The sequence below is a fragment of the Nannospalax galili genome, unplaced genomic scaffold (assembly GCF_000622305.1).
Source record: "Nannospalax galili isolate Female #2095 unplaced genomic scaffold, S.galili_v1.0 scaffold180, whole genome shotgun sequence".
Lineage (NCBI taxonomy): Eukaryota > Metazoa > Chordata > Mammalia > Rodentia > Spalacidae > Nannospalax > Nannospalax galili.
In genome coordinates this window covers 2620986-2648600 of record NW_008348199.1, presented here as the reverse complement: position 1 = coordinate 2648600, position 27615 = coordinate 2620986, and the positions used below count along the sequence as shown (strand labels likewise).

Genomic DNA, 27615 nt, shown 5'->3' with positions numbered 1-27615 from the left:
ATTTTGAGCTGCATGTGGTCGGGATGAGGTGGATGAGAGGGAGGGGTGCTGGACAGGCAGATGCACAGGCTGGCTGATGGCCACCAGAAACAGCCAGGGCCCTGTCCTGCTGTGCCAGGCTAGGGGGTTGCTGTAGCATCTGGCCAGACACAGCCAGGCCAGGCCCTGCAAATGTTTGGGTGACCTGAGACAGTACCCAGAGCCCAGCGGCTCCAAGATAAGCAAGGGTGTTGGCAGAGGCGAGGGCTGGAGACTGGGGCACCCACAGTGGCCGCCAAGGCCTCTTTTAGGTCCACAGCTCAGGGCAGGTCTGGCCTATGTTTTGGCGATGGGGTATTTTTAAAAAGCCTCCACAAAACACTTACTTCTTGTTTATTCCCCAGAGTTCTGAGTCCTTAGCACCAAGACTGCCAATGCCAACGGGAAAAGGCAAGTGTCTGCTTGCCTGGCCCGCCCTCTGTCCACTGCGGGTGTTTGTTTTGCTGTTTATGGACTTGGAGTCTCTGCCTGAGACAGAGGAAGACTTCTTCCTGAAGCCACCAAACCAGGATCTATCCAAAGGTAGGGCTGGCATGGGGTGGGATGACAACAGACTTCAGTCCAGGGAAAGGAGGCTTCTCTGACTGTTCAAGGACTCCCACCTCCACACTGACGCAATCTCGACCTGAGTATTCAACTGAGGGACAGAAAGGAGCAGGAGATCCATGCACCTGACACCCATGATGTGTCTCCGCAGACCACACCTCTGTAGACCATGCCCCCACAAACTACACTCCACACAGACCATACCTCCATACAGACCATACCACACACAGACCACACCTCCATAGACCATGGACCCACAGACACACCCTCAAAGGCCATGCCCTCACACAGACCACACCCCCAGAGATCATGCCCTAACACAGACCATACCTCTATAGACCATGCCCCACAGATTGCATCCCACATAGACTATATCCCATAGAGACCACCCCCCCCACAAATCATGCCTCATATCCCCCACAAACCACACTCCACACAGACCACATCTCCATAGACCATGGCCCCACAGACCACATACCCACTGGTCATCTCCTATACAGACAACATCCCACAGACCACCCCCCACATAGACCACCTCTCCACATAGTCCACACCTCCACATAGACCACTCTCCTCCTAGACCATGCCCCCATAGACCACACCTCCACATAGGCTACACCCCCACAGACCACACTTCCACACGACCAGCATGCTATATTCCCAGGGTCCCTTTCTGGCACTATCATCATGCCATCTTTCCAGACAAAACTGAACACAGATCTGGCCCCTAACCCCACACCTGTCTAGGAAGAGAGCCAATGAGTTGAGGCCTAAGGACAACTGATGTCCAAATCCATGCTCTCTGCATCTAGAGCAGAGGGTGGAAGGAGCTGGGGTTGGGGGGAAGATGAGACCTGGGCACATTTGGAGCCATGGTCTATGGGGGTGTGGTCTGTGAGAGTGTGGTCTGTGTGGGAGATGGCCTATGGAGTCTGGCTGCCAGGCTGGTAGGAAACCTTCCCAATTTACCTGCTCACTTGATAGCACTCTGCCCCAGCAGCAGGTCTGCATGCCCACCCCATCCCCTTGATACTCATCTGCCATCCCTCTCTCACACAAGAACAAGGCCAACTCAATGAAGAGCCAAGTTGATCTAAAGTGCAGGGCCCTAGGGATTCCCAAGGTTGATCCATTCCCAGGCCCTAGGGATATCTCAAAGGGACACCCCCAGAAAAGGGAGGGGTACTCTAGGAGGACTTCTCTAGGGCTGACTCCTTGGCTATGATCTGAGAGACAAGTGTGGATGAGCTAATTGGGAGGTTGAGAGTGGGCCATTCCAGTGTCAGGAACCCAGGTACCTGGCCTGGAAAACAGGAGGGCCTTGTTTAGGGAAGTGGAGGCCACAATCCTGAGACATTCTCCCTGGGTTGAGGAGTTCATAGAAAAGAGTTTGGTCTCTGTCCCTGAATGACCCTGAGGCCAACGCACAGGACCCTGGGGAGAAGCAGCCCAGCTAGGATCTAGACTGTTCCTGAAGCCAGGGACCTTGTGGGCTCTGTGGTGCTCCATGATCCTAGTTAATCTGGCCTCCCATTACAGTCAGAACAATGTGACACCCCCGTGAATTCTGTGAAGAAAAGGAATTCTGCTGTTTTCCACACAGTCCCACGAAGACTGAAAACTACTGGCCAAATCCTATCTCCTTAGTCTCATATGGCATGTGGAAACTGAGGCTCAGAGGCAGGGAGAGTCCCAGTGTCCTTTAGTAAGGCTGCAGCCCACAGTGCCCGACTCTTGGGTGACTGTCCTTGCACTCTGGTGCTGGCCTGGGCTCCTCTGTAAGAAGCTCACCCCCATTTCCTGGCTGGCCCCGGACAGGAGGCGGGGAGCCCCGGCTTGGAGCCAGTCTGCCTTTCCACACGTGCTTTCCATTTTTGCAGTGGTTCGCGACAATCCAGCATGAGTTTCTTTTTCTCAGGCCAAGGAATTTCCATCAAATTAGCAGCTGTAAAATGGGTGTGGTGGTGCATGCCTATAACCCCAGTGTTTCAGAGGTAAAGGCAGGAGGATCAGGAGTCATAGACTATATCCCATAGAGACCACCCCCCCCCACAAATCATGCCTCATATCCCCCACAAACCACACTCCACACAGACCACATCTCCATAGACCATGGCCCCACAGACCACATACCCACTGGTCATCTCCTATACAGACAACATCCCACAGACCACCCCCCACATAGACCACCTCTCCACATAGTCCACACCTCCACATAGACCACTCTCCTCCTAGACCATGCCCCCATAGACCACACCTCCACATAGGCTACACCCCCACAGACCACACTTCCACACGACCAGCATGCTATATTCCCAGGGTCCCTTTCTGGCACTATCATCATGCCATCTTTCCAGACAAAACTGAACACAGATCTGGCCCCTAACCCCACACCTGTCTAGGAAGAGAGCCAATGAGTTGAGGCCTAAGGACAACTGATGTCCAAATCCATGCTCTCTGCATCTAGAGCAGAGGGTGGAAGGAGCTGGGGTTGGGGGGAAGATGAGACCTGGGCACATTTGGAGCCATGGTCTATGGGGGTGTGGTCTGTGAGAGTGTGGTCTGTGTGGGAGATGGCCTATGGAGTCTGGCTGCCAGGCTGGTAGGAAACCTTCCCAATTTACCTGCTCACTTGATAGCACTCTGCCCCAGCAGCAGGTCTGCATGCCCACCCCATCCCCTTGATACTCATCTGCCATCCCTCTCTCACACAAGAACAAGGCCAACTCAATGAAGAGCCAAGTTGATCTAAAGTGCAGGGCCCTAGGGATTCCCAAGGTTGATCCATTCCCAGGCCCTAGGGATATCTCAAAGGGACACCCCCAGAAAAGGGAGGGGTACTCTAGGAGGACTTCTCTAGGGCTGACTCCTTGGCTATGATCTGAGAGACAAGTGTGGATGAGCTAATTGGGAGGTTGAGAGTGGGCCATTCCAGTGTCAGGAACCCAGGTACCTGGCCTGGAAAACAGGAGGGCCTTGTTTAGGGAAGTGGAGGCCACAATCCTGAGACATTCTCCCTGGGTTGAGGAGCAAGAGTTTGGTCTCTGTCCCTGAATGACCCTGAGGCCAACGCACAGGACCCTGGGGAGAAGCAGCCCAGCTAGGATCTAGACTGTTCCTGAAGCCAGGGACCTTGTGGGCTCTGTGGTGCTCCATGATCCTAGTTAATCTGGCCTCCCATTACAGTCAGAACAATGTGACACCCCCGTGAATTCTGTGAAGAAAAGGAATTCTGCTGTTTTCCACACAGTAAAGAGTTTGGTCTCTGTCCCTGAATGACCCTGAGGCCAACGCACAGGACCCTGGGGAGAAGCAGCCCAGCTAGGATCTAGACTGTTCCTGAAGCCAGGGACCTTGTGGGCTCTGTGGTGCTCCATGATCCTAGTTAATCTGGCCTCCCATTACAGTCAGAACAATGTGACACCCCCGTGAATTCTGTGAAGAAAAGGAATTCTGCTGTTTTCCACACAGTCCCACGAAGACTGAAAACTACTGGCCAAATCCTATCTCCTTAGTCTCATATGGCATGTGGAAACTGAGGCTCAGAGGCAGGGAGAGTCCCAGTGTCCTTTAGTAAGGCTGCAGCCCACAGTGCCCGACTCTTGGGTGACTGTCCTTGCACTCTGGTGCTGGCCTGGGCTCCTCTGTAAGAAGCTCACCCCCATTTCCTGGCTGGCCCCGGACAGGAGGCGGGGAGCCCCGGCTTGGAGCCAGTCTGCCTTTCCACACGTGCTTTCCATTTTTGCAGTGGTTCGCGACAATCCAGCATGAGTTTCTTTTTCTCAGGCCAAGGAATTTCCATCAAATTAGCAGCTGTAAAATGGGTGTGGTGGTGCATGCCTATAACCCCAGTGTTTCAGAGGTAAAGGCAGGAGGATCAGGAGTTCAAGGCCAGCTTCAGATATATAGGAAGTTCAAAGCCAGTCTGGGCTGCATGAGACCCTGTCTCAACAACCAAGCCAAATGTAGAATTGTAAAAGGTCGACTGTCTTGAACTCTGACAGTGTGGGCCAGGATGGGGAGAATGGAACAAGGGAAGAGGCACAGGCTTCTTCTGCTTGCCTCAGAAACACTGCTGCTTATGCAGTGAGAATAGGCTGTTCAGTCTTACATTAAGATAGTCAACATTTTTTCCCCAGCAAGAAACATGTTCGAGCTGTTCAAGTATAAAGACAAATAAACAGAGGCAACTTGAGCCTTTATCAGCGGTTTAGGGCAGCAACAAGCACTGGCTCCAGCTGTCCTTCCGGGGCGGGGGCGGTGGCCCCTTCACCAATGCCATCCAGTCCAGCCTAGCCCAGGCCTGAAGAGGGAGCTGTGATGGCCACTCCCACCCAGAGCATTTGGGCATCCTAGTCTCTTTCTCCCCAGGTGCAGCTGGGCTCTGGACCCTGCAAGCATCTCCCAAGTGCCCCTCCGTCTCTCCTCTTCTACTTGGCAGCCTCCAGCATCTCCTACACACCCACCTCTCCATCTGGACATAACAGAGAAGGGTCTTCCCTATCTCACAAGAGAAATGAAGAGGTGTGTTGAAAGCCCTGACATCATACGACCCTGTGTCACCACAGAGGAAGTGGGGCTTTCTGACCTGGAGGTCTGTAAGCAGCTGTTCATCTGGCAGGAACACCTCATGGAATGTGGGGAGCACAGGTTTCACACACAGCCCACAGCCCAGGCTGACCCCCTGTATCTCACCAGCTCAAATAGACCCATTGTCTTTAAAAAGTACTGTGATTTGCACATTGGGAATGAATGCTGAGACAGATACCTGTGGAGCTCTTGGCACATGTCGGGCACTGCACTGGGTGCTTTACATAGTTCATTTCATTTGGTCTCAGCCTCATCTCTAGCAAATAAACGACCACTGACCCCACCTGGATAGCTTCAGTATCAACTTGACACACCTGGGTAGAGGAAGCCACAGTTGGGGAATTGCCTCCATTGGACTGGCCTGTGGCCACGTCTATGTGGCATTTTCTTGGTTGTTGAGTAACATGGGAGGGCCCAGCCCACTGTGGGTGGTGCCACCCCTGGGCAGGTGGGCCTGTGTTGTATAAGAAAGCAGACTGAACAGGGCCCAGGGGAGCAAGCCAGTAAGCAACATTCCTCCATGGCCTGTGCTCTAGCTCCTGCCTCCAGGTTCCTTCCCTGAGTTCCTACTTTGGGCTCCCTCAGTGATGAACTGCAACCCAGGAGATGTAAGCTGAATAAACCCTTTCCTCCCCAAGTTGGTATTGGTGAGAGTGTTTTGTCACAGCAATGGAGAAACAAATTAGGATACCGCCTTACAGCAGAGGTTCAGAGAAGCTAAGTTACTCGCCCAAGGTCACACAGTGATGGACTCAGGGCTCAGGGCCAGGCAGGTTGAGCTCCTATGCTTCCTGAGGGCAGGGAACAGGTCATCCATCTTGGCATAGTGAGCTCCCACCCAAGGACAGGTGCTCCTGTGATCTTTATGAGATAAATGGTTACCAACCTCTCTGGCTTCAAAAGCCATCTAGAAGCTAGTGGCTCACAGGTTGCCCAAGTCTGACTCCAGAGGTAACTGACCTTGTATGCCATTTCCACCCGGATGGCTGGTTACTATCTCAAACAGAATTCAGTCAAGCTGACTTGAGTCCTGTACTCCATCCCAACATCTGTCTGTCTAACATCTGTCGGTTCTCTCCCCACTCAAGGTATCTTCACCTTGGTCACAGGGCAGAGCCACATGGGCACTGCATGTCAAACCACAGCAGTCAGCTTTGGGCCTCACTCTCCCTTACCTCCTGTGTCTAACACATCATGACTTCCTGCTATTTGCAAAATATATTCTGAGTTCAGTCACCACCTCTACCACTGATTGCTGCCTCACACTGAGTCACCAGCATCTGGCCAGGCCATTACAGGGGACTTCCTGCTTAAGCCAATCTTCCCCCTGTTCCCTGTAACATTTTCTACTTGAAACCAGGAAGTGTTTTTTATTAAAATGTCAACCAATGGGCTGGAGAGATGGCTCCACAGTTAAGAGCCCTGGCTGCTCTTCCAGAAGACCTGGGTTTGATGCCCAGCACCCACATGGCGGCTAACAATGATCCTTAACTCCAGTTCCAGGGGAATTCGACACCCTCTTCTGACCCCTGCAGGCACTGCATGACATGGGTACATTTATACATGTGTAGGCAATATGCCCATACACATAAAATAAGTAAATGAAATATTTTTTAAAATGCCAACCAAAACATGTTAGTGTCTGGTCAAAATGTCCCACAGCTTCCCAGTAAACTTGGAGTAAAACGCACCCTTTCCAGGGTTCCTGATGTAATATGTGACTGGTCTTGGCCTGCCTCTTTGACTCTCTGTCCCTCTCACCCACTTAAGGTTTTCCAGGTACCTGTCCCCAGACTGGCCTAACTTGTCTCCATCTCAGGACCATCCATCCATCCCCTTTCTGTGAGCAGAGCTCCCCAGATCTCCACGTGGCACCTCCTTCTCCCTGAGGCCCTGTCCCACATCTCCTCCTCTTACATAAAGGGGGACTGTTGAATCCACCTTCACCACAGGAATGTGGGGGAAGTTCCCACACTTGACCTTGTTCTGCTGGGACCCAGCCACCTGGTAGAGGAAGCTTGCACTGGCCCACATGAAAGACCAGACAGAAAGGCTGCCCATACATGCTCTGGCCACCAGCCAGCAACAGCCACTAGACATGGGCCAGGAAGCTTACAGATGGAACAGGTTCTAGCTCCTGACCAGTTTCATGTCTTCCAGCTGAGTACCCAGACACCTCAGAGCAGAGGCTGGTAATATCTCACTCAGACCTTGACCCATGAATTCCAGGGGCAGTGGGCGATGGTGTTGCATGCCACTTAGTGTGGGGTGTCTGTCACGTGGCAGTGTGATCAAACCCCCAGGTACCTGGTGCTGCCATCTTCCCCTAGCACTTCCTGTCATGCTGTTCTGTTTTTATGATTACTTTTTGAGTGGTTCTGACCTGATTGAAACTATTTTGCTGAGCTACACGTTCATGTGCTTGCTGTCTGTGTCCTTGCTATGTAATTCTGGCACTTAAACTGGTACACAGTGTGTGCTCAGAACAATTTTTGTGTGTACAAACCTGGGCAGCAGGTTAGACATCGCTTCCACCTCACATGAAGGCTGTGCATGCGTCCATCCTCCCCGCCAAGCTGGGGCCTGGGACAGCTTTCCAGTTAATTCTTCTTTAGCCCAGCACAACTGAGTGGAAGCTTTGCCCAAGTGGCAATCCTTTTATTCATTCTACAACTCTTTAAAGGCAGCTTGTCAGCTGTAGAGATGAGTAGGAGGGTTTGAGGCACGGATAGTGGGTGGGGGTAGAGGGGGAGAGTGAGAGTTGGCAGGGCCCTGAGTGAGGTTCCTTGTGAGCCAGGTGCTCTGGGGAAGCAGTGGAGGTCTGGGAGCAGCTCTGGAAAAACAGGGCTCTGTACTGTCACATCGGGTGGGACAAAGCCCACGGGAGATGCCTAAATAAGGCAGCAAGCTCTTCCCTCAGCACATGGATGGGGTGCCCCTGATGTGAGCTTGCTGGAGTGCGGTGCCCTTTTGCCCTTAGGCACACTACCACCCACCTGGCCTGACAGGTATTGGGACTACTGAACAGCCTTGGTGGCTCCCAGCTCAAGCTCTGAGCACAACGCATGCCTGGCATATCTAACAGGAAAGGACCCTCCCTAAACCTGGCTCACCTCCCAGAGAAGGTGCTTTCCTGGGTGCTGTGGGGCAGAGGTGGGCATCAGGCACAGGTTCTAGGCTTGAACTAAAATCACATGCCTGGGCTCTGGTTCAAGCTGTATTTCTTACTGGCTTTTGTGAGTTTTTGAGTAGGTCACTTTCCCTCCCTGAGCCTCAGTTTTCTCTTTTGTAAAATGACATTAGTGGCATCTACCCATGGATGGAAAGGATGCTAGTGTTGTCCACCCACAGATGAAGAGGAGGTGCTGCCTACCCACGGGTGAAGAAGAGGAGGCTGGTGGCATCTACCCATGGATGTTGAGGAGGACCAATGAAAGAACACCAATCCAACCCTGGGCAGCTCCCATAACGTGTAGGAGTTCATCCCTCACTGGTCTATGCCTCTGAGCACAAGGTCAGGCAGACAGTGGAGTCTCATTAATGTGCGTTGCTATTGTGTGATCTGGTTAATCAATCAGCTGTTCTGTTGGATGCGGCTGCAGATGACAGCTCTTCAGCGAGGCTAAAAGAGCTGCAGGCAAGTCCAAAATTCCAGCTGGGAGCAACTTGAGAAACACGTTTTTCAGTAAGTCAAGGTAAAGGTTGAGGTTGAAGCAAGCATCTGGCTAAGTGAACTGATGGCTTTGGGAAAGAGGAGCCTTGCTTTGTGGAGATGGGGAAAAATAACCCACTGCTGGTTCTAATTTAAGATGAAAAAAATCTTATTCTATTAGCCTAAATATTGCTCTGCTGGCCAATTGTACAGCGTTTGGAATAATATTTTTCAAACAGAACTATTGCTATTTCAAGTAATTACACAGCTAAAAGCAGCCATTTGGGGTTGAGCAAGAGCTCATCGTGGTTTGAATTCCCTCTGGTGTCATTTTCTGTTATATTTGAGAAATTCCTCAATAAAGATGTCAAATAGAGAGAGGGCTTCACTCCCCAGAGCACAGACTTGGCTCCCCTCCAGGACACGGTCACAGACAAGCCATCTCTATAGAAAAATAGTCTCGCCTGTCCAAAAGGCAAGAAACCATTCAACTATGAAAACTCAGACAGGAAAGTGACCCTTCAGCCCTCAGCTGACTCTGGATTCAAACCTCCCTGTTGTTCTCAAAGTTGATCAGTGCTTGCCCTGGTCACCGTCCCCAAGAATTCAGTGGGGTTCAGAGAGGAACGTTAGAACTCTAACAAAACTCTCCACCCAGACTTCAAGAGACAAAACAACACCCAGGCCTGACTCTTCCCAGTGCATGATGGGCTGTGAGCTGCAGCTTGGTGTCTGAGCAGAGGTGTAAGACTGTGTATAGCAGTGCACAGAGGACCTTCCAGTAACCAGCCAGTCCCTCACAGCCACCTACCACTCAGGGTAAAGCCCTGCCAGACAGTGGGCAGTTCTCTGAGCAAGGCTGACTGCCGTGAGCAAAGGAGAGGGGAAGAGACTGTTCACACTCTTTCCAGGGGGCAGCTCAATACAGTCCCTTCCAGTGGGCGGGGGCTCCCTGTCCTGGACCTCACTCTGGGGCCCTGCTCTGTCTGTCCTGTAGTTGTCAGCTTCCTTCTGGGATTTGGAGTCTATGACGGGGGCAGGGTTACCGGCAAAACGTTCCACCACTCTAGACTGCATCCTGGGCATTTGGGACTCTTAACACATCCCGTCTAAATGTCCCCAAGCTCTTGGTTCGCAGAGGGACAGATGACGCTTGGGTCTGAGCCATAGCATTAGGGCAGCTACTTTGGGGCAAAACACCAGAGCTCCAACATTTAGGTCAGGGGCGCTGACATTGGTGATGGGTGGAGGGGTGGGTGGATGGTGATGGGTGGATGGGAAGACGGGGAGGGGAGCAGGTATGACTCTGCTTCCACTTTCTGGCACCAAAGTTCAGGGAGTCCTGGAATTCAGAATTCATGTCCAGTCCTACAGGTCACTAGGAAGGCCTGTGTGTCAAGGAAGGAGAAGACAGAGAACATTCTTGATTCAGGGAGGGACATCCCCATTCTTTGTCCTCAAGTCCCACAAATATGAGGGGATCACAGGGACCAAACAAGGGAGATACTGAAAATACCGCTGGTCTTGAACTCACCATGTAACCCAGGTTAACCTCGAATGCTGAATTTGCTTGCCTTTGCCTCCCAAGTACTAGGATTACCTGTGTGTACCACTATGCCTGGCTGGAAGAACTGACTATGATGTGCTTTCCTCTAATTCTGGAGTGTTGACAGTTCATTCAGTGATAGTAATAACAAACCCCACCGCTGTGGGGAGACAAACCCTGCTTGTGGGTCAGATGAGGGCTGTGGCCTGCCAGCTTGAAACCTCCACTACAGTTCAGTGATAATGTCTGGCCCCGGCCAGAACTCTTCACTAACTTTACCCATTCTCTTCTAGCTTTAGTCAGCCTACCGCTCCCTTGAGGCTGGTTCTGCCCACCATTTTGTAGCTGGGGCCACTAAGGCAAGGGAGGGTCTGAGGAGCCTCCCTGCTGAGACTCAGGAGGAATGGGGTTACCACAGCCTGTGCTGGACAATTCCTGGTCCGAGCCCTGTTTATTCCTCTGTCATTTGTCTCAACCCTCCATCAGCTCATGTCATGCCTTGTGTCCCAACCTTCCCCCACCCCCACTGTGTGTGTGTGTGTGTGTGTGTGTAAAGACCAGACAAAGGAAGTATGTAAGAAAGGTATGTCCTCAGCTGGAGAGATGCTCAGAGGCGGGACTGGGCAGAGAGGGGCTTTACCCCATTCTCTCATATCCATCAGTGTAAAAAGAATCCACCGTGAAAACGTTGTTAAAACAAAGGTGTGCACGGACGTCACTGTGAGGCTAGCGGGGTTCAATTGGACCATAGCAGGAGTTGAGAGCCCTTCAACAGTCAGAGCACAGGGCCAGTTAGGGGGTTCCAGGTGTCAGACACTGTCCAGGTTGCACAGGCGGTGGGCTCTAGCCCCATGAGGCCTTAAAGGTATCAAAGCTACCAACACATCTCATCCAGCAGCTGAGGACCAGCCCCAGGCCCACGCCATTTCTGGTGCCAGATACTCTGCGATTTACTTGACATCTATAATGTCCTGAACCCTGGCTCAAAGCCTACATGACATGGATTAGACACATTCCATGTTGTAGGGAGGAAATTGAGGAATGGAAAGGCCAAGATACTGACCAAAGGCCAAACAGTTCAGAACTGGAGAGCCAAGATTTAAACTTCAAACTGGCATCTTCTAGATCTGTTTCTGTGGCCAGAGTGCCACTGCTGCATCTAATGGGACATCCCACCAGGACTGTGAGCACTGCCTCCTCCGACTACTTAATTACTGAAATGTGCTGTCTACACACAGCGGGGAAGCATCACACACAGCAGGGGAGGGGCAGTGAGATAACCCTTGGATAATACTTAACCTGGGTGTGGCCCTGTAGCGGCTGGGCCTTCTCTAGTCAAAGGCCCTGCCTGGTTCTGCAGTCGCCCACTCCTGTGTACCCTGAACCCAGCCTTGGGGAGCTGCCCTCAGGCCTCCACACACACAGTGCTCAGATGTACAAACTCCGCCCCACCCCCAAGAGCCTGTTGAGTGTTTCCTCTTCTTTGAAGCTCCCGTTCCCCCCACTTCCACCCCGTCCCAGCCAGGGGTAGCTTTTCATAGGCCCTTCTGGTCTTCAGTAACTCTTGTCCAGACCTCTGTTTTGGTGCTTATTTGGGGTATAATTGTATGTTCACAGATCTGTTTCCTATAACAAACTCATCTGAGACCAAACACGCATTAAACAAAACCAGACAGGAGCTCTGAAGTCAACTCACTTCTGGATTCTGATGGTTAATGCAGAGAAATGGCCAGGTCACCTGGATTAAAGTAATGCCCACTCATTGACTCTTTAGCCTGTGCTCAGCATTGGCCAGTCTGCATTTCATCCCTATGCTCAGCCTGGTGATGTAGTAACAGTGACCTACAGAAGATGAATCTCAGAGACCATGGCGACAGTAATGCCATGAGCTTCTCACAGTCCTGGGCCACACTGGCTTCTCAGCTGAATGGACATTACTATGGTTACTGCTCAGAGCAGCCTGTGATGGGCCATGTCTGCCAACCTTTCTCCATCGACAAGGGACAGAGATAACGTGTTTCTAGGCATGATCCTGCAACTCTCACACATGCCCTACAGGATATAGTGGCCATGTCCCTGCAGCCAGTGATATAAGAGGTCTGGGGGTAGGCAAGTGTGTGCCATGCATGATCCACTAGTTGCTGTATCTTGGTTAAAGACTGCGAATCATCCTCATAATGGGTTGAATAATGTCTTCTCAGAAGATCCGGAGGGCCTGGCCCCAGGACTGTGAATGTGGCCTTTAGGAATAATGGTCTTGGAGGATGTATTAGTTACTTTTCTGGTGTCTGTGATCTGACCCAAAGCCACTTAAGGAAGGAAGCATTTATTTTGGCTTTCAGTTCTATGAGGTCCAGTCATTTGTGGCAGGGGAAGTCAGGCACTAGGAGCTCGAGGAAGCAGCTGGCCACGTTGCACCCATAGTCAGGAATCAGAGCAGTGCTCGCTTGTGCTCGGCCCACTTTCTCTTTTTTATGCAGTCTGTGACCCTAGCACATGGAATGGCGGCACCCACATTTAGTGTGGATTGTCTTACCTCAATTAACCTAATCTAGAAAATCCCTCACAGACACACTCAAAGGTGTTTCCATGGTGATTCTAAATCCAGCCAAGATGGCAATCAATTTTAACCATCACAACAGATGATCAGGCTAAAATGAGGTGGCCATGGTGGGCCCTTATCCAATGTGACTGATGTCCTTATAAGGAAGGGAAATCTGGACACAGAGACAGACAGAGCTCTAAGACTTGTGGAGACAAGGAGAAAATGCCATCTACAAGCTAAGGAATTCGTGAGGTGACAAGAGGCCAGGAGAAAGGCCTGAACAGACCTTCCCCCACAGCCCTTGGATGGAACCAGTTCCACCACTGCCTTGACTTTGGGTTCCTAACTTCTAAAAGTGTGAGAGAATCAAACCTCTATTATGAGGGCTGCCTGCTTTATCAATTTGTTGTGATAACCCCAAGAAGTTTAGCAACTTATCAGACCACAGAATGACTAGGCAGAAACAGAGGCTGCATGAAATTGTCTGAGCTGCTCCTGACGCTAAAGAGACCAGATCATGCTGACCATCTGAGCACAGGACAGCAAAAACAGGCAGAGGCAGACAGAAGACTCCCAAGGGCACATGAACAGAATGCAGAAGCTTCCTGTGTTTTCTCCTGTTCTGCATTTTCTTAATGTTATTCAGCAGAAATGGACAAGCTTATGAATTTTATATAATTGTCTTAAGAATCAAAGACATTATTCATGTCTTTGAACCATGGACAACTGGAGGTATACAAGACTATGGGCTGAACTCTGCCTCCTCAAAATTCCCATGTTGAAGGAATTCAACACCTAGTATCTTTGAATATGGCTAAATTTGGAGACTTTAAAGAGCCAGTTACACTAAGAAATGGACAGGTGCCCTTAATTTTTTTGTTTATTTAGTGTGTAATGTGGTGTGTGTGTGTGTGTGTGTGTGTGTGGTCTGTATGGGTGTGCATACGCTACAGTGCATGTGTGGAACTCTCCTACCATATGAATCCTGGGAATTGAATCAGATCCTCAGGCTTGGTGGCAAGTGCCTTTACCTACTGAGCCATCAATTGGCCCAGGTACCCTTAAGAAAAGAGGTGGTTAGGACCCAGAGAGACACCAGACAAATGCACACATGAAGGAAATACCATGTGCTGACACACAAAAGAAGGAAATCATTTGTGTCTGATCATGGACCTCCAGCCTCCAGAACAGCCAGAGCATAAATTTCTGTCATAGAAGCCACATGGTCTGTGTATTTTATATCTAATAAAACTAAGGATCCAGAGGAAGGTGCGTCTCCCCACAGCACCCAGCAATACGTGCTTAAACTGAGAACCAGGCAGGCTATGGGCAGGTCATGGCCACACCACTCACCCAGGCAGTTGTGTCCATCATGTGCCAGCATGAAGCCATCAAAGCAGGTGCACCTGTAGTTCCCCGGGATGTTGATGCAGTCGTGGACACAGCCCCCGTTGTAATAGTCATTCTCACACTCATCAATGTCTGCAAAGAGGGGGACATAAGAGGTGTCAGAGCAAGAGCTTGGGGTCCCCTCTCCCACGGCTCAAATCACCATGATGTGAGTGATTAGGGGTGAGGTAGTTGGTGTTTATCATCAACTTGACAGAACCTAGAATCACCTAGGAACCTAGGGAGAGTCTTGAGGAGGGATTGCCTACATTTGGGTTAGTCTATGGGGGACTTTAATAAGTTCATTGGTGTGGGAAGACCCAGCCCACTGTGGGCAGCACTGTTCCCTAGGCAGCAGGTCTTGAGCTATTTGAGAGTAGAGAGCGCACAAGCAAGCACGTGAACGTGTATCCACTCATCTCTCTCAGCTCTTGACTGTGGTTGTGATGTGACTCATTGTCTGAAGTCCCTCTTTGACTTCCCCACAATGGTTGACTATATATAATCTGGAACTGTAAGCTGAAACAAACTCCTTTCTCCTCAAAGCTGCTTTATGTCTGGGTATTTTATCACAGCAACAGAAATGAGACGATTGGGGATAACTCAACAAGTTCAGTGAAGTTCATTTGTGGGGGATTGGAGAGTTATCAATCTTGGCTCTGCAGGGAGGCTTGGCTACCAGTTTTCAGGGCAGGGTCACATTTGGTGTGGGGGGCTTCCAATTTCTGCCACGGTGAAGGAAGCAATTCAGATTCACACCTGACTGGCCCATGTGAAGCCTGTCAACATTACCAACATGTGGGGTCCTTTGACCCCTGGGAACCAACTCTTTTGAAGCAGGGAGATCAAGGAAAATGAACTCTGCACATCACCAAAAAGTGTCATGTCTGGAATGAAAGAAATGTCCACTAACTCCCCCAAGTAGCTGCCTTCCCTGTCAGCTTGAGGCCTGGGATTCAGCTGTTCCAGCTCCCTTGTTATAACAAAGACCTCTGTCTCATAAACAATGGTCAATAGCCTTGGTAAAAGGTCACTCTTTCTGCTGTTTTAAATCTTTTTTTTTTTTCCAACATTTCCCAGCAGGGGTCAGAGGGCTATCGGTTCTAGAGTTCCAGAAAGAATAGGAACTTGTCTTGTTAACATTCAATAGGCTGCTTCCTGCCCAAGTCCTGTGCACCAGACAGTACCATCCCCACACTGACTCGGGTCTCAGCCCAGTTTTACAGCGCTCTGAAGGAACCTCCCACAGGGAGGCCACACACACCTATAGCTGCTACATGTGGGATTCCAATGCCGTGTAGCCCAGCTCTGGATTCCCAGGGAACCTAAAGCCCAACACTCTTCCAGGAGGTGACCAAACCCAGTGTAGACACCAAGCCCAAGGAGTAGAGGGTGACTGATAACAAGAACAGAACAGAAACAACAGAGAGCAGGCTCTGGGCAGTGCGGCCCACTCCTGGTACCCAGTCAGCGAGCTATATGATGAGGGTTCTTCAACGGTCCCAGAGTCCGGAGGCTTTACCTCTCTACCTACAGTGGCCGCTTGGTTCAACTCTGCAATGCGCTTGAACTGTGGAATATTTAAATCAGGATATTTAACACCCCTAGTATTTTCAAATACTATTAAAGGAAGGTGGATGGCTTTAGGTTTATTGAAAGGGCGCAGAAGTTTATGCAGACCGAGGGGATCACTGCTTCTTGCTTGCAGTTCTGACCTTCCTCCTCAGCCTGGAAATACCAATCTAAACACTTCTCCTCCAGGTCTTCTATATACACTCCTAAGACAATGCAGCCCAGCTTTAATTTACCAGCTGCACTGCACCAGGCATCGTATCACAGGGGACGATTTTACTTCTACACTCCTTGGACATCTGCTCAGCTTCTGAGAATGTTTTGGGTTTTTTTTTTTCTTCTTCTTTTTAAACTTAAAATAAAAAACAAAAACCAAAAAACCAAAAACCAAAACTGTGTGTTTTGCCTGTGTATATGTAAGTGCCAGATGCATACAATGCCTGCAGAGGGCAGAAGAGGGAGTTGGGTCTCCTGGAACCGGCATTATAGACCATTGTTAGCCCCCATGTGGATGCTGGGAACCCAACCAGGTCCTCTGCCAGAGCAGCCAGTGCTCTTAACTGCTGAGCCATTTCCAGTCTGATTTTTCTTCTCTTTCTCTCTCTCTCTCTCTCTCTGCATGTGGAGATCAGAGGTCAATGTTGGGTGTCTTCCTTGATTGTTCTTCCCTTTTTAAATTTTTTAACATTTTATTTATTATTTTTACTTTATGCGTATGAATGTATTTCCTGCATGCATGTAAGTTCACTCGTGTTGTGCAATGCCCACAGAGGTCAGAAGAGGGCATCATATCCCCTGTAACTGGAGTTATGGATGGCTGTTAGCTGCCATGTGGGTGCTGGGAATTGAACTCAGGTCCTCTGCAAAAGCAGCCAGTGCTCTTAACCGCTGAGCCATCTCCCTAGCCCTTTTCACTTTATTTTTTGAGACAGGCCCTCTCACTGAACCTGGAGCTTACTGATTTGGTTAGGCTGACTGGCCAATCAGCTCCTGGGACCCACTGGTCTCCATTCTGTCACTCCCACCACTCACTTCCCAGCTCTGGAGCTACACATGTAGCTGATGTGATTTTTCTCCACCTTTAACATGGTTACAAGCTTCCTGCTAGCCACGTCCTCCCACTGCCTGTCAGCACGGGCAGCTCCTCTCACTGAACTGACTGAGCAGCTCCCAGGCTCTTCTTCCTTCCTTCCTTTCCTCATGCAGGTGATTCAGGCAAAGCTGGCCAGGTCCCAACTTGTGGGGTGGAGCTGAATCAGTCAGTTCCAAAGAGCCTGTGCCATTAGCAATTCATCCCATGATGGGCACGAGACTTGGAAGGACTTCTTGCCATGCCTGGGTAAAATTTTCCCTCTCTCATGTTGTCCCTTGAAGGTACTTCTCCGAGGCATGTAGCACTTTCAGCTTCTCTGTAACCCTCTGGAGTACTGGCTTTGATGCCACTTTTTAACGCCACTTTACCATTGACCGAACTGAAGAGCAGAAAAGTTAGATAACTGCTCAAGGTCACATAGTAAGCAGCATGGCAAGGATCAGAACTCTCGGTCTTCAAAGCGCATGGCCTTTCTCATAAGTTAGACAGTCCAGCACAGGTCAGCCATTGGCAAAATGCTCCATTCAAACCACTCTACCCTTAGTAGAATATATACTGGGTACATTTATACTGGGTACTGCCAAACTAGTATCCAGTCATTCAAGTACCGTTCACCCATCAACCCTTCCACCTGTTCCTCCTCCATCCACAACATACGTACATACCTTTCCATCTGCCCAATAACTAGCCAGCTGTATCTCCATTCATCCAAACATCCATTTACTGCCTGCTGTAGTCTGTATACATAGCCTATTTACTCAAATACCCACCCAGCTCCTCTTCCATTTATCTGTTTATGCTAAAACATATCTACCTATAAATATCTAAAGTCATTTGATCACATTTCCACTCACCAATCACCTAGGCACCTATCCGTTTATCCAGGCAAACATCTACCAATACATTCAAATATTCACTCATGCATACATCCATTTAAATATTTGGCCAGATGCCCATCCTTGATCAATAAAAAAATCCATCCATCCATCCATCCATCCATCCATCAACCCATCCATCCAAATACTTAATCACTCATCTATAAATTCATTGATGTAGATACCCAGCCTTCAAACACCACACACACACCTCCTACATTCATCCTTATGTGTAGCATACAGGTATCATTATCTATCTATCTATCTATCTATCTATCTATCTATCTATCTATCTTTCTTTCTATCTATCTATCCATCCATTAATCCATCCATCCATCCATCATCTATCTATCTATCTATCATCTATCTATCTATCATCTATCTATCTATCAGTCATCTATCTATCATCTATCTACCATCTATTCATCCATCTATCCAAACTTCTATTATTCATTCACCCATTCCTTCAAACATCCTCTCAAACAGTTTTAAAATTCATACAATAGGATTTTCAGAAATAATAAGCTGTTAGGACAGAGAAAACCATCTGAGACTGACCAGTGGCTCTAGGCAGAGTTTACCTTTGGTAATTCCGGCACAACTACAAATATGGCTGAGCTTCCTAGAAGCCCAAACAGAGGCTGGAACACACTCTATTATGGGGTCACCATCTCAACAAAATGCAATTAAACCAGCTGTTTTAGTGGTGGTGAAGTCTGAGCAGCCATAGGTCTCTAAACAGGGAGATGTCCCTTCTCCTCACTGGGGATAATCACCTCAATGGGGCTGGCATAAATTCTAGTCTGTGCCATTGTCTGGGTCTAATTGCTAACAGAAACTTTTCATTATCAGGATGATAAACAGTTTGCACACCATACCATAAGACATAATAAAGTGATTGTTGACAGTCAATGAAACAGCTTCCTTCCTCTGAGTACCTCTGGGGTAGGCCATGGCAGATGTCAATGGACTGAAGGGCAAAGGAAGTTTTGCTGCCTGCATCTCTTCCCTAAACCCTTCCCTGGACCCCTCTCAGATCTGAGCATCTTTCAGAATGACTAGCTCCTCTCCCAGGCCTGCCATGCTCCTGTGGGCTCTTGTGGTGGTCTGCGTGACCTCTCAGCACCCAGGATGGAGGACACAGGCTCACAATTCAAACCTGTCTTGAGATTTAAAAAAAAATCCATATGGAGGCTGGAGAGATGGCTCAGTGGTTAAGAGCACTTGCTGTTCTTCCAGAGGACCTGAATTCAGTTCCCACCACCTACAACAGGTCACTCACCTCCACTTGTAATCCAGCTCTAGGGGATATGATGCCCTCTTCTGGCCTCTGCAGGCAACCACACATGTGGCATACACACAGACACAGACACATGAATGCAAATAAATCTTTTTAAAAGAATAAAATTATATGGGAAAGTCAGGTACAGTGACACACACCTGCAATCCCAACATTCCAGAATCTGACACAGGATGATTGTGAATTTAAGGTTATTCTGGGCTACATAGCAAGACCTTATCTCAAGACAAACAAACAAAGCCATGTGAGCCCCCTTCAGTATATGACAGAAACACAAACCAGCCAAGAAAGATCCCTACCAAAGCACACGGCCTTAAAAGCTACATCCAGGAGCAGATACCCTGTGAAGACAGGGACATGGAGGAAGGCCTGCCTGTGATGGTGGTGGCAGAGGCTGAGTGGTGCAACCGCTTGGGAAGCAGGTGTGGGTGCTGTTTCCCTCTCACTGACGAGAGGCTGAAGCACAGCCTGGCCAAGGACTCCAGACAGCCAGTGGCTGTGTCCAGACAGCTGTTCTGCTGGGGTCACATCCTCATTGTGCATGAGGTGAGTATTTCTTAACAGTTCTTGCTCCAAAAACTCATTAGGGAAAAAAGGTCATTGAGGGAAGACATCATGGACATCACTATTTCCAAGACAAGGCTGAGAGGCTGGTTGACGATTGAGCAGGGGTGACGGTGAGGGTAGATAAACAGAGCAGGCAGAAGAAAGACCCGAACTCGACGCTGGAGGCGCGAGGTCCGTCTGGCATTCACGCCGCCCTTGCTCCTCAGCTCAGATTTTTCTTTCTTGGTCTTTTTGAGACAGTTTCCCTGTATCCCTAGATAGCCTGGGACTTACGATGTAGATGGGGCTGGCCTTGATCTCACAGAGACCTGCCTGTCTTTGATTCCAGAGTACTGAAATTAAAGGTGTGTGCCACCACACCTTAGCTCAGCTTAGATTAACAAAATTTTTTTAAGGTTAAAAAGTTTAATTACATATATTTATTGGGGGGGGGGGCGTGTGGAGGTCATAGGTCAACTTGCAGGAGTGGGGTTCTTTCCTTCCACGATATGAGTCCCAAGAATCAAACCCAGTCTCTGGCTTGGCACATGCACCCCTGCCCTCTGAGCCATTTTGCTGCGCTCCCTTCCCTCTTTAATGAAAATTCAGTTTCTGGTTGAGATCAGCTCCCAGTGTCCTACAGAGCAGGGACCACTCAATACAGACTTTTAGAAAGGTCAAGCAGTCCCACTTTCCTATATTAAAATGGCATGCACACAGTTCCACAGCTGTGGTCTTGTCCCAGCAACACTGGAGCAAACCCCAAAGAAGATGGGCTTTTTCTTTTTCTCCCTTTAAATCAAAATCGACTCTCACTGCCTTATAAAATATGTATTTATTTTGTGGTGTCTAGGTTCTAGAAAATTCTTTTGCAATGAATCAGAATGCCTTCGCATTTCATACTGTTTTAGTTTTTTCTTTTTCTTTTAAATCGAGGATGATGGGAAACCTTAAAAGGAGGGTTTTGAAAGCAACATGCTCTCTCATTAATGATAAGGTCTTCTTGCTTCTTCCTCACTGGCATTTTTCTAAGACATCCCTCCCGGATGCAAACCACCCCCCTCCCCCTGCTCTAACAAAGCCTTGTCCTGGCCAGGGCGCTAGTACATCCCTTCTTTGTCCGGAGCTGTAGGAAAACCACACACTCCTTAGATAGACATCCATTTTGGGAGAGATGTATGGCTTAGGAAGTTGAGTCCTTATTGATGAATAAATCTTAATCCGGTTTGTTGGCTAATTACACTCTCGGGAAGGTAGTTTCTCTTTGCCTCGAAGGAAGGATTAAGTCCCCTGTCTCCGGTGGTGCAGGGTTAAGCTCCGGGTCTGTAATGACTGGGTAATGAGACTGGCTCTCTCAGGACCCCTGGCATCCATCGATCAGGTTTCCCTTCCGCAGAGACAATGTCAGAAGTGGGCCCAGCAGTTAATTACGGGAGAGGTCAAAGGTCACACAAAACCAACACCAATCTATATACTTTCTCATCCCTAACAGCGTACAATGACTGTAGCTCAGCCGGAGGGAGTACAGGTCCCTCCCACCCCACTCTGAGATCCAAGATATAACCATGGGGTTCCAGCTCCTTGGTGACCTCTCCCAGTTTCCCACGTGGCTTCTGGCCTTCTTATGTCATGTGCAAATCTGTAGTTCCCTCCGACTGGCACAGCTTCTCCAGCCTAGGCTCCTGATCACCCCTGTTCTGGGAGTCATCATCTCTCCCCCTTTGAAGATTGGCCCATCTCCCTCCTCCTGCGCTGAGCCCCAGCCACACACTTTCCCTACTTTGTGTTTTTGGAAGCTGCCAGTCCATGGGGATGTGTGTCTTGCTCAGTTTGAGCCTCAGAAACTGGCAGAGTATTCACAAGAGTTGACTGAGTAGTGAATGAATAAACAACCCCGCTATTGCTTCCACTGACTGGCTCTTATGATGTGAGAGGCAGCTGGGCCATTTGCAGGCTCTGCATAGTGATAGCCCTGAAAGGGGGGTGCCAATGTTTTGATTTTACAGCAAGGAGAAACCAAGACTCAGAGATGTCACCTGCCCTGCCCAAGACTGCCTAGCAAAGGCAAGCGTAGCCAGGAACTGAGCCAGGCTGCACAACTTCAAAGTAACTCTGCCTCAGTCATGAAGGGCCACAGACTCTACCATCTTGTTCATAGAGTGTCTCCAGAACAGGCCAGCCGAGAGACAGAAAGTGTATAATTGGTTTCCTGGGCTACAGGGGCTAAGGTCTGGGCTGGGGGCTGATTGCTAAGAAATGGAGTTTCTAAATTGATTGTGCTAATGAGCAGCTGCGGGCTCTCTAAAAGGCCAGGCCTGCACACTTCAAACGGGTCAACTGTAAGGATGTGAGCTGTATCTTAACAAAGCTGTTTGAAAATGGAAGAACAGAGGGCTGGTGAGGTGGCTCAGCGGTTAAGAACACTGACTGTTCTTGCAGAAGACCCAGTTTCGAATCCCAGCACCCACATGGCAGGTAACAACTGTCTGTAACTGGAGTTCTAGGGGATCTGACGGCCTCTTCTGTCCTCCTCAGGCATTGCACGACATGGGTGCACTTACATACAGGCAGGCAATACACACATACACATAAAATAATAAAAATAAAAATAAAATGGAAGAACAGAGGGCTGGCAAGTTGGCTCAGTAGGTAAGGGCACTTGCTGCAAAAGTCTGGTGACCTAAGTTTGATTCCCCAGAACTCATGTAAGGATTGAAGGTGAGACTGGACTGCACAAAGCTCTCTGACCTCCACACATGCACCGTGGCACATGTACCCACACATATATCATACACATACACGCAATTAAACATTTGTTAACGAAAAGCTGGGCATGGTGGCGAATCACTGTGAGATTGAGGCCAGCCTGGTCTACATAGTGAGTTCCAGGCCGGCTGATGCTATAGGGAGACCCTGTCTCAAAAAGACTGAAAAGAAAAAAGTACTGATGAGACGGCTCAATAGGAAAGACATTTGCTATGCAAACTTGGCAATCTGAATTTGATTCCCAGAGCTCATTTAAAGGTGGAAAGAATGAACCGGCTCCACAAAGTTATCCTCCAACCTCCACATGCACACTGTGGGGCATACACACACACACACACACACACATACATGTTGCAACAAAAATAAAATTTTTAATTAAAGAAAAGCTAATGATGTTGTTGCTCTAATCTGCGGGGGCGGGGGGGGAGCTGGCTCTTCTGGCCTCTGACTGGACACAGGGAAACCCTGAGGCTGTCCACTTTATGTGTTCAATGTTTTCTTTTTTTTAAACTTTAAAATATTTTTATTTTGTGTATTTGTGTATGTTTGCCTGCATGCAATGCCCACAGAGGCCAGAGGGGGCATAGTATCCCCTTGAACTGGAGTTAAGGATGGTTGTGAGCCACCATGGGGGTGCTAGGATTTGAACCCTAGTCCTCTGCAAGAGAAGCCAGTGCTCTTAACTGCTGAGTTGTCTCTCCAGCCTGGTTTTTTGTTGTTGTTGTTTTTTGTTATTTTTATTTTATGTATCTGAGTGTATTGCCTGCATGTGTGTGAGTGCACCCATGTCGTACAATGCTGCAGAGGTCAGAAGAGAGCTTCAGATTCCCCTGGGACTAGAGTTAAGGATGGTTTGTAGCCACCATGTGGGTGCTGGGAATCGAACCCCGGTCTTCTGCAAGAGCAGTCAGTGCTCTTAACTGCTAAGTCAAGTCTCCAGCCACCAGCCCCCGTTTTTTTTAAAAAAACTATTTTAAACAGGGTTTTACCACATAGCCCAGGCTGGCTTCCAAATCCCATACTCCTGTCTCTACCTCCTGGCATTAAAGGGGTGTGCTGCTTCGCCTGGCTGAAGGGTGTGCACTTTGGACCGACCCCCATGCCACTTGCTCAGCCTGAGTTCAAGGTAGGGGACACACCCCCAAGAACAGGGGGTCCTCTTACCAATAAAAGAAAGATAGGCTAACTACAGCCACTTTCCCTCAACAATACCTTGTGCCCTTTCTTGGGAGGCTCTTCTCCAGGTTCTGGCCTCTGAGAACTGAGACACTCGTTGAGGAAAACTGAGTCCTAGGAATGTCTGGGGAAGCAGTGAGGAAGGCCTGGACACTTGGCCAGCCCTAAATGGAGGCCCTTATGCTCCATCCTGCCCAACATCCTCCCAGTAGCTAAGGGCTTTCTCTCTTTTCCTCTTGAACAACAGGGAGGGGCTGCAGACCTCAAAACTGCAGGCACCTTAGGGCCTCCAACCTCAGCCCAGGATGGCCGGAAGCACACAGATGAAGCAAATGAGCCCCAGCTCAGAGTCAGTCAATCCACATCCCTGGACTGTATAAGAGGCTCAGCAGAGCGGATCTGGGGGACTAAGCTTACTAGCAAGCCAGGGCTGATGGCAGCTTGGACTCAGGACTTAGAATTCACACTTTCATGTGCTCCAACAGCTACGGCAGACGGCAAGCTGTGCCAGAGCTGAGCTGCCCTGGAGGTGGAGGGTGGTGTGGACTCTTGTCTCCAGACACTGGAGGGTGCTCTCTCCAACCAGAATGGAAGTAACAGAGGGTAATCCTACTTAGAACCACCCTCACGAGGACTGACTAGATGCTCGCTGTGGCCCAGCTGGGAAGGACCATCTCTACTTTCCTAATCACATGGTGGGAGAAACTGAGGCTCAGAGACCTTCAGAGACTTGCTCAGCTACTAAGTGGCAAAGCTGAAATCCCAACAGAGGCAACCTGGCTCCCTTGACACCCTTCACCTGGGTGCAGCCATCCAGAGTGGCCCCACGTCTCAGTGGACCAGGGCTGCACGGTCCATGGTCCTCGGGAGATGAGGTCACCTGCCTGCCTGTCTTCAATCTGTGTCACTACTCCCTATCACCAGGCCAGGCCCCTTCTCTGGACCCTGGCCACAAGGAGTCTGGGTGTGGGAGAGAGAAACACAACCCCTCTATGGCTCAGGGCTGCCTGTGGGATTGGCAGTGGGGAGGGCCCAGGGGTTAGCTCAGCTGAAGCCCTCCCTCATGGCTCCAACCTCCTCCTATGGTCCCACAGGCTGTACCAGCACTTGCCCCCGTAGGGGGTTTGGGACCTTTGGTACTCGCACTTAGCAGTCAGTATTCTAAGACCGTAGAGGCCCACAGGCCTGGAATCCTGGCCTCCACAGACCCACTCTCAGCTCTGTGCCTCTCTATACAAGGGAGGGAGGCCTGGACAGAAAACATGGTGCACTGAGAAAGGGGTGCACCTTGGAGACCCCGGAGGGAGAGGGGAGTGATCAAGCCCAGCAGCTGTCACTAGCCCAGGCTGGAAGCTTCAGTCAGACACTGCAGTTCTAATCCAGCTCCTCCCAGGGGTCGCAGCCTGGACCCATCTGGAGGACCTGGTCAGGGCAGCCTCCAAGACCCCCTGACCTTGCCCGCACACACAAGCCCTGGCCCTCTTTGTCTCAAGGCCTTTGGGGAAGGCCAACATCCATTTCAGTAGCACTCAAAGGCCAACAAGCCCACAGTTTATTTTCTTAGAAATAATGGTTTTTTTTCTGGTTAGCATTCCTCCGATGGAAACACAAATACAGCCACTGTAATAAGAAGCAGCCAAGGAGAAGCCAGAGGGCCGGAGGTGGGGGGGGGGGGACACGACCCGACACGACACACTACTGCTCGGGGGCTGGGAGACAGGGGTTTGTCTCAAGGCCTTTGGGGAAGGCCAACATCCATTTCAGTAGCACTCAAAGGCCAACAAGCCCACAGTTTATTTTCTTAGAAATAATGGTTTTTTTTCTGGTTAGCATTCCTCCGATGGAAACACAAATACAGCCACTGTAATAAGAAGCAGCCAAGGAGAAGCCAGAGGGCCGGAGGTGGGGGGGGGGGACACGACACGACACGACACACTACTGCTCAGGGGCTAGGAGACAGAGGCGGTAAAGAGGCAGGTGGTGCCCCTAACTTCTGGAAAAAAGAGCCTTTAGAGGGAAGAGAGGGCCCAACACACAGCCCCTGGCACTGCCTTCCACATACTTTCCAGACAGGCTGCAAGGCTCTCCCTGACAGGTCTCTGCTCAAGTTCCTAGGCAGGTGTTGCTGCTTCCACAGTGTGGGAAGGAGGAAACCAGGGCTGGAGATAGTTCAGTCATCTGCAGAATTAAAGGGTCAACAAGGCCTGCAGCTTTGCCCTATCCACTCACCGGCCTCAGAGCTGGAGGCAACGTCAGAGACTTGCTTCTGTTCCACTCCCCTAGGCTGGCGCAGATGACATACATCACTGCCAAGAAGCCAGTCCTGGTTTCTGCCCCCGCCTCAGGCAGGGGTAGATGGACACTCTCCTCCACCCCCACTGAGTCTTGCCTTCATTTCTGTTGCCACTCTCTAACTCATCTGGTCTTTTCCAGCTTCTTGCTTGGCAGTGAGGTCAAGGGCAGGAGAGGTGCCTGGGCCCTGGCACCAAGCCTGACAGAGAAGACACTCAGCTAACACCCTCAGCTTATCTGAATCCACATTTTACTGGAGGCCACACAGAAGCAGAGAGAGGTGAATTCGGCTCTGGTGCGCAAACACTGATGGCACGAGTTTTTCATTGTCCCTTCTACAAATGGACACAGGCCCCAAGGATCCTCCAGGCGACTTAAACTGCCACAGAACAGGGACCAGTGGCAAGCACACCGCCTGTGGTGGTTGGCTTTAACTGTGAACTTGACACAACCTAGACTCACCTGGGAAAAGAGTATCAAGAAGGATCATCATGATCAAGTTGGCCTGTAGGCATGTCTGTGGGGGATTGTTAATTGATGAGGGAAGGCCCAGCCCACTGTGGGTGGTACCAGTCCCTGTGTGAGAGCTGAGACTAGCGCTGTACGGAGCAGCCAAGCCACTCTTGACCATGGTTCACCTAGCTGACTGCATTTTTGCCTTGACTTCCCCAAACTGATAGACTGTGGTCTGGAATTGTTCCTTTTTGTCGCGATGTTTTAGCAGACAACAGAAATGAAACCAGAACATTTCCCAATTGCTAGCTGACAGTGACTTCCAAATGGAAGTCACTTTATTTCCTCCTGCCTGGCTGGTCTGCTGGCTTCAAGGACTTCTCATCTTAGGCAGAGCACATGTTCTCCCGAATGTTCTCAGACACAAGGGAAGAATTCTCCCCTCCCCCCAGGGTCCTAACCTACCTCAGCAAAACTTTACCTGAAGATTCAGTAAAGTGTGCTATAATCATGATGGAAATGACTTAATGAGGTCACAGACATTATTTCCCATGAAGGCCAATTGGTTTCGAGTTTTTGTTCTAATGTGAAACTAAATGAATCACTGGGTGTGTTATTAAGAGTTTGGTTAAAACCCTTTAATGACATGTTCAGTAACCTACCTGCCTGCAGTGACTGACAAGCATACCCTGGGGATATAAAACTCAGGAAGTGATTATTTACATTCATTATATACATGCTAATTTTGTGATGGCCAGAAGGTTGTTATTTTTTTTTCCTTTTCACACACCAAAAGGAAAATAGTAATATATTTAATATACTGTGGCCAAAACAAAAACTTATCTCCCTCCTGAGAGCTTTTAATTATAGCATTTTGAAAAGGGCCTGAGTTGGAACTTGCAAGAGGAATAAACTTGAATAAATGGTCTAAAGATTGAGAATGGTGAGGTGAGCCGTTGGTGCAGACCAAGCAGCGATTAGCAAGGGGGTCTCCGTTATTTAAACAAGCCATTTGAGGGTGGTTTGCTCCTCGTTTGAGGCCTGGTCCTGATTATAAACAAGAGCTTTTAATTAAGATTAGTAAGACCCAATTCAAGCTATAATTTGGTCTTTTTCCTTAGCAAATGTCTATGAAAACAAGGCAATTAAGGTTAAATGAGTTGAAGCGTTTAAAGGGGATGAGTTACCCCGTCCTCGCCCCCTTCGGCAGAATGAGCACAAACAGGCCTGGCTAA

At 49.5% G+C, this 27615-nt stretch overlaps 1 protein-coding gene across 3 annotated transcripts in view; it reads right to left on the bottom strand.

The window, feature by feature from the left end:
- The window catches only part of Scube1 (signal peptide, CUB domain and EGF like domain containing 1), a 137248-nt gene that overhangs the window by 99310 nt on the left and 10323 nt on the right, over positions 1–27615 (bottom strand). For 2 of the 3 annotated variants that reach the window (XM_008844731.1, XM_008844732.2), the window contains exon 3: positions 14272–14400. The exons of the other annotated variant lie outside the window; for it this stretch is intronic. In XM_008844731.1, the coding sequence (XP_008842953.1) occupies positions 14272–14400 (129 nt within the window). The remainder of the gene's footprint in view (positions 1–14271; positions 14401–27615) is intronic. 3 annotated transcript variants of the gene reach the window in all.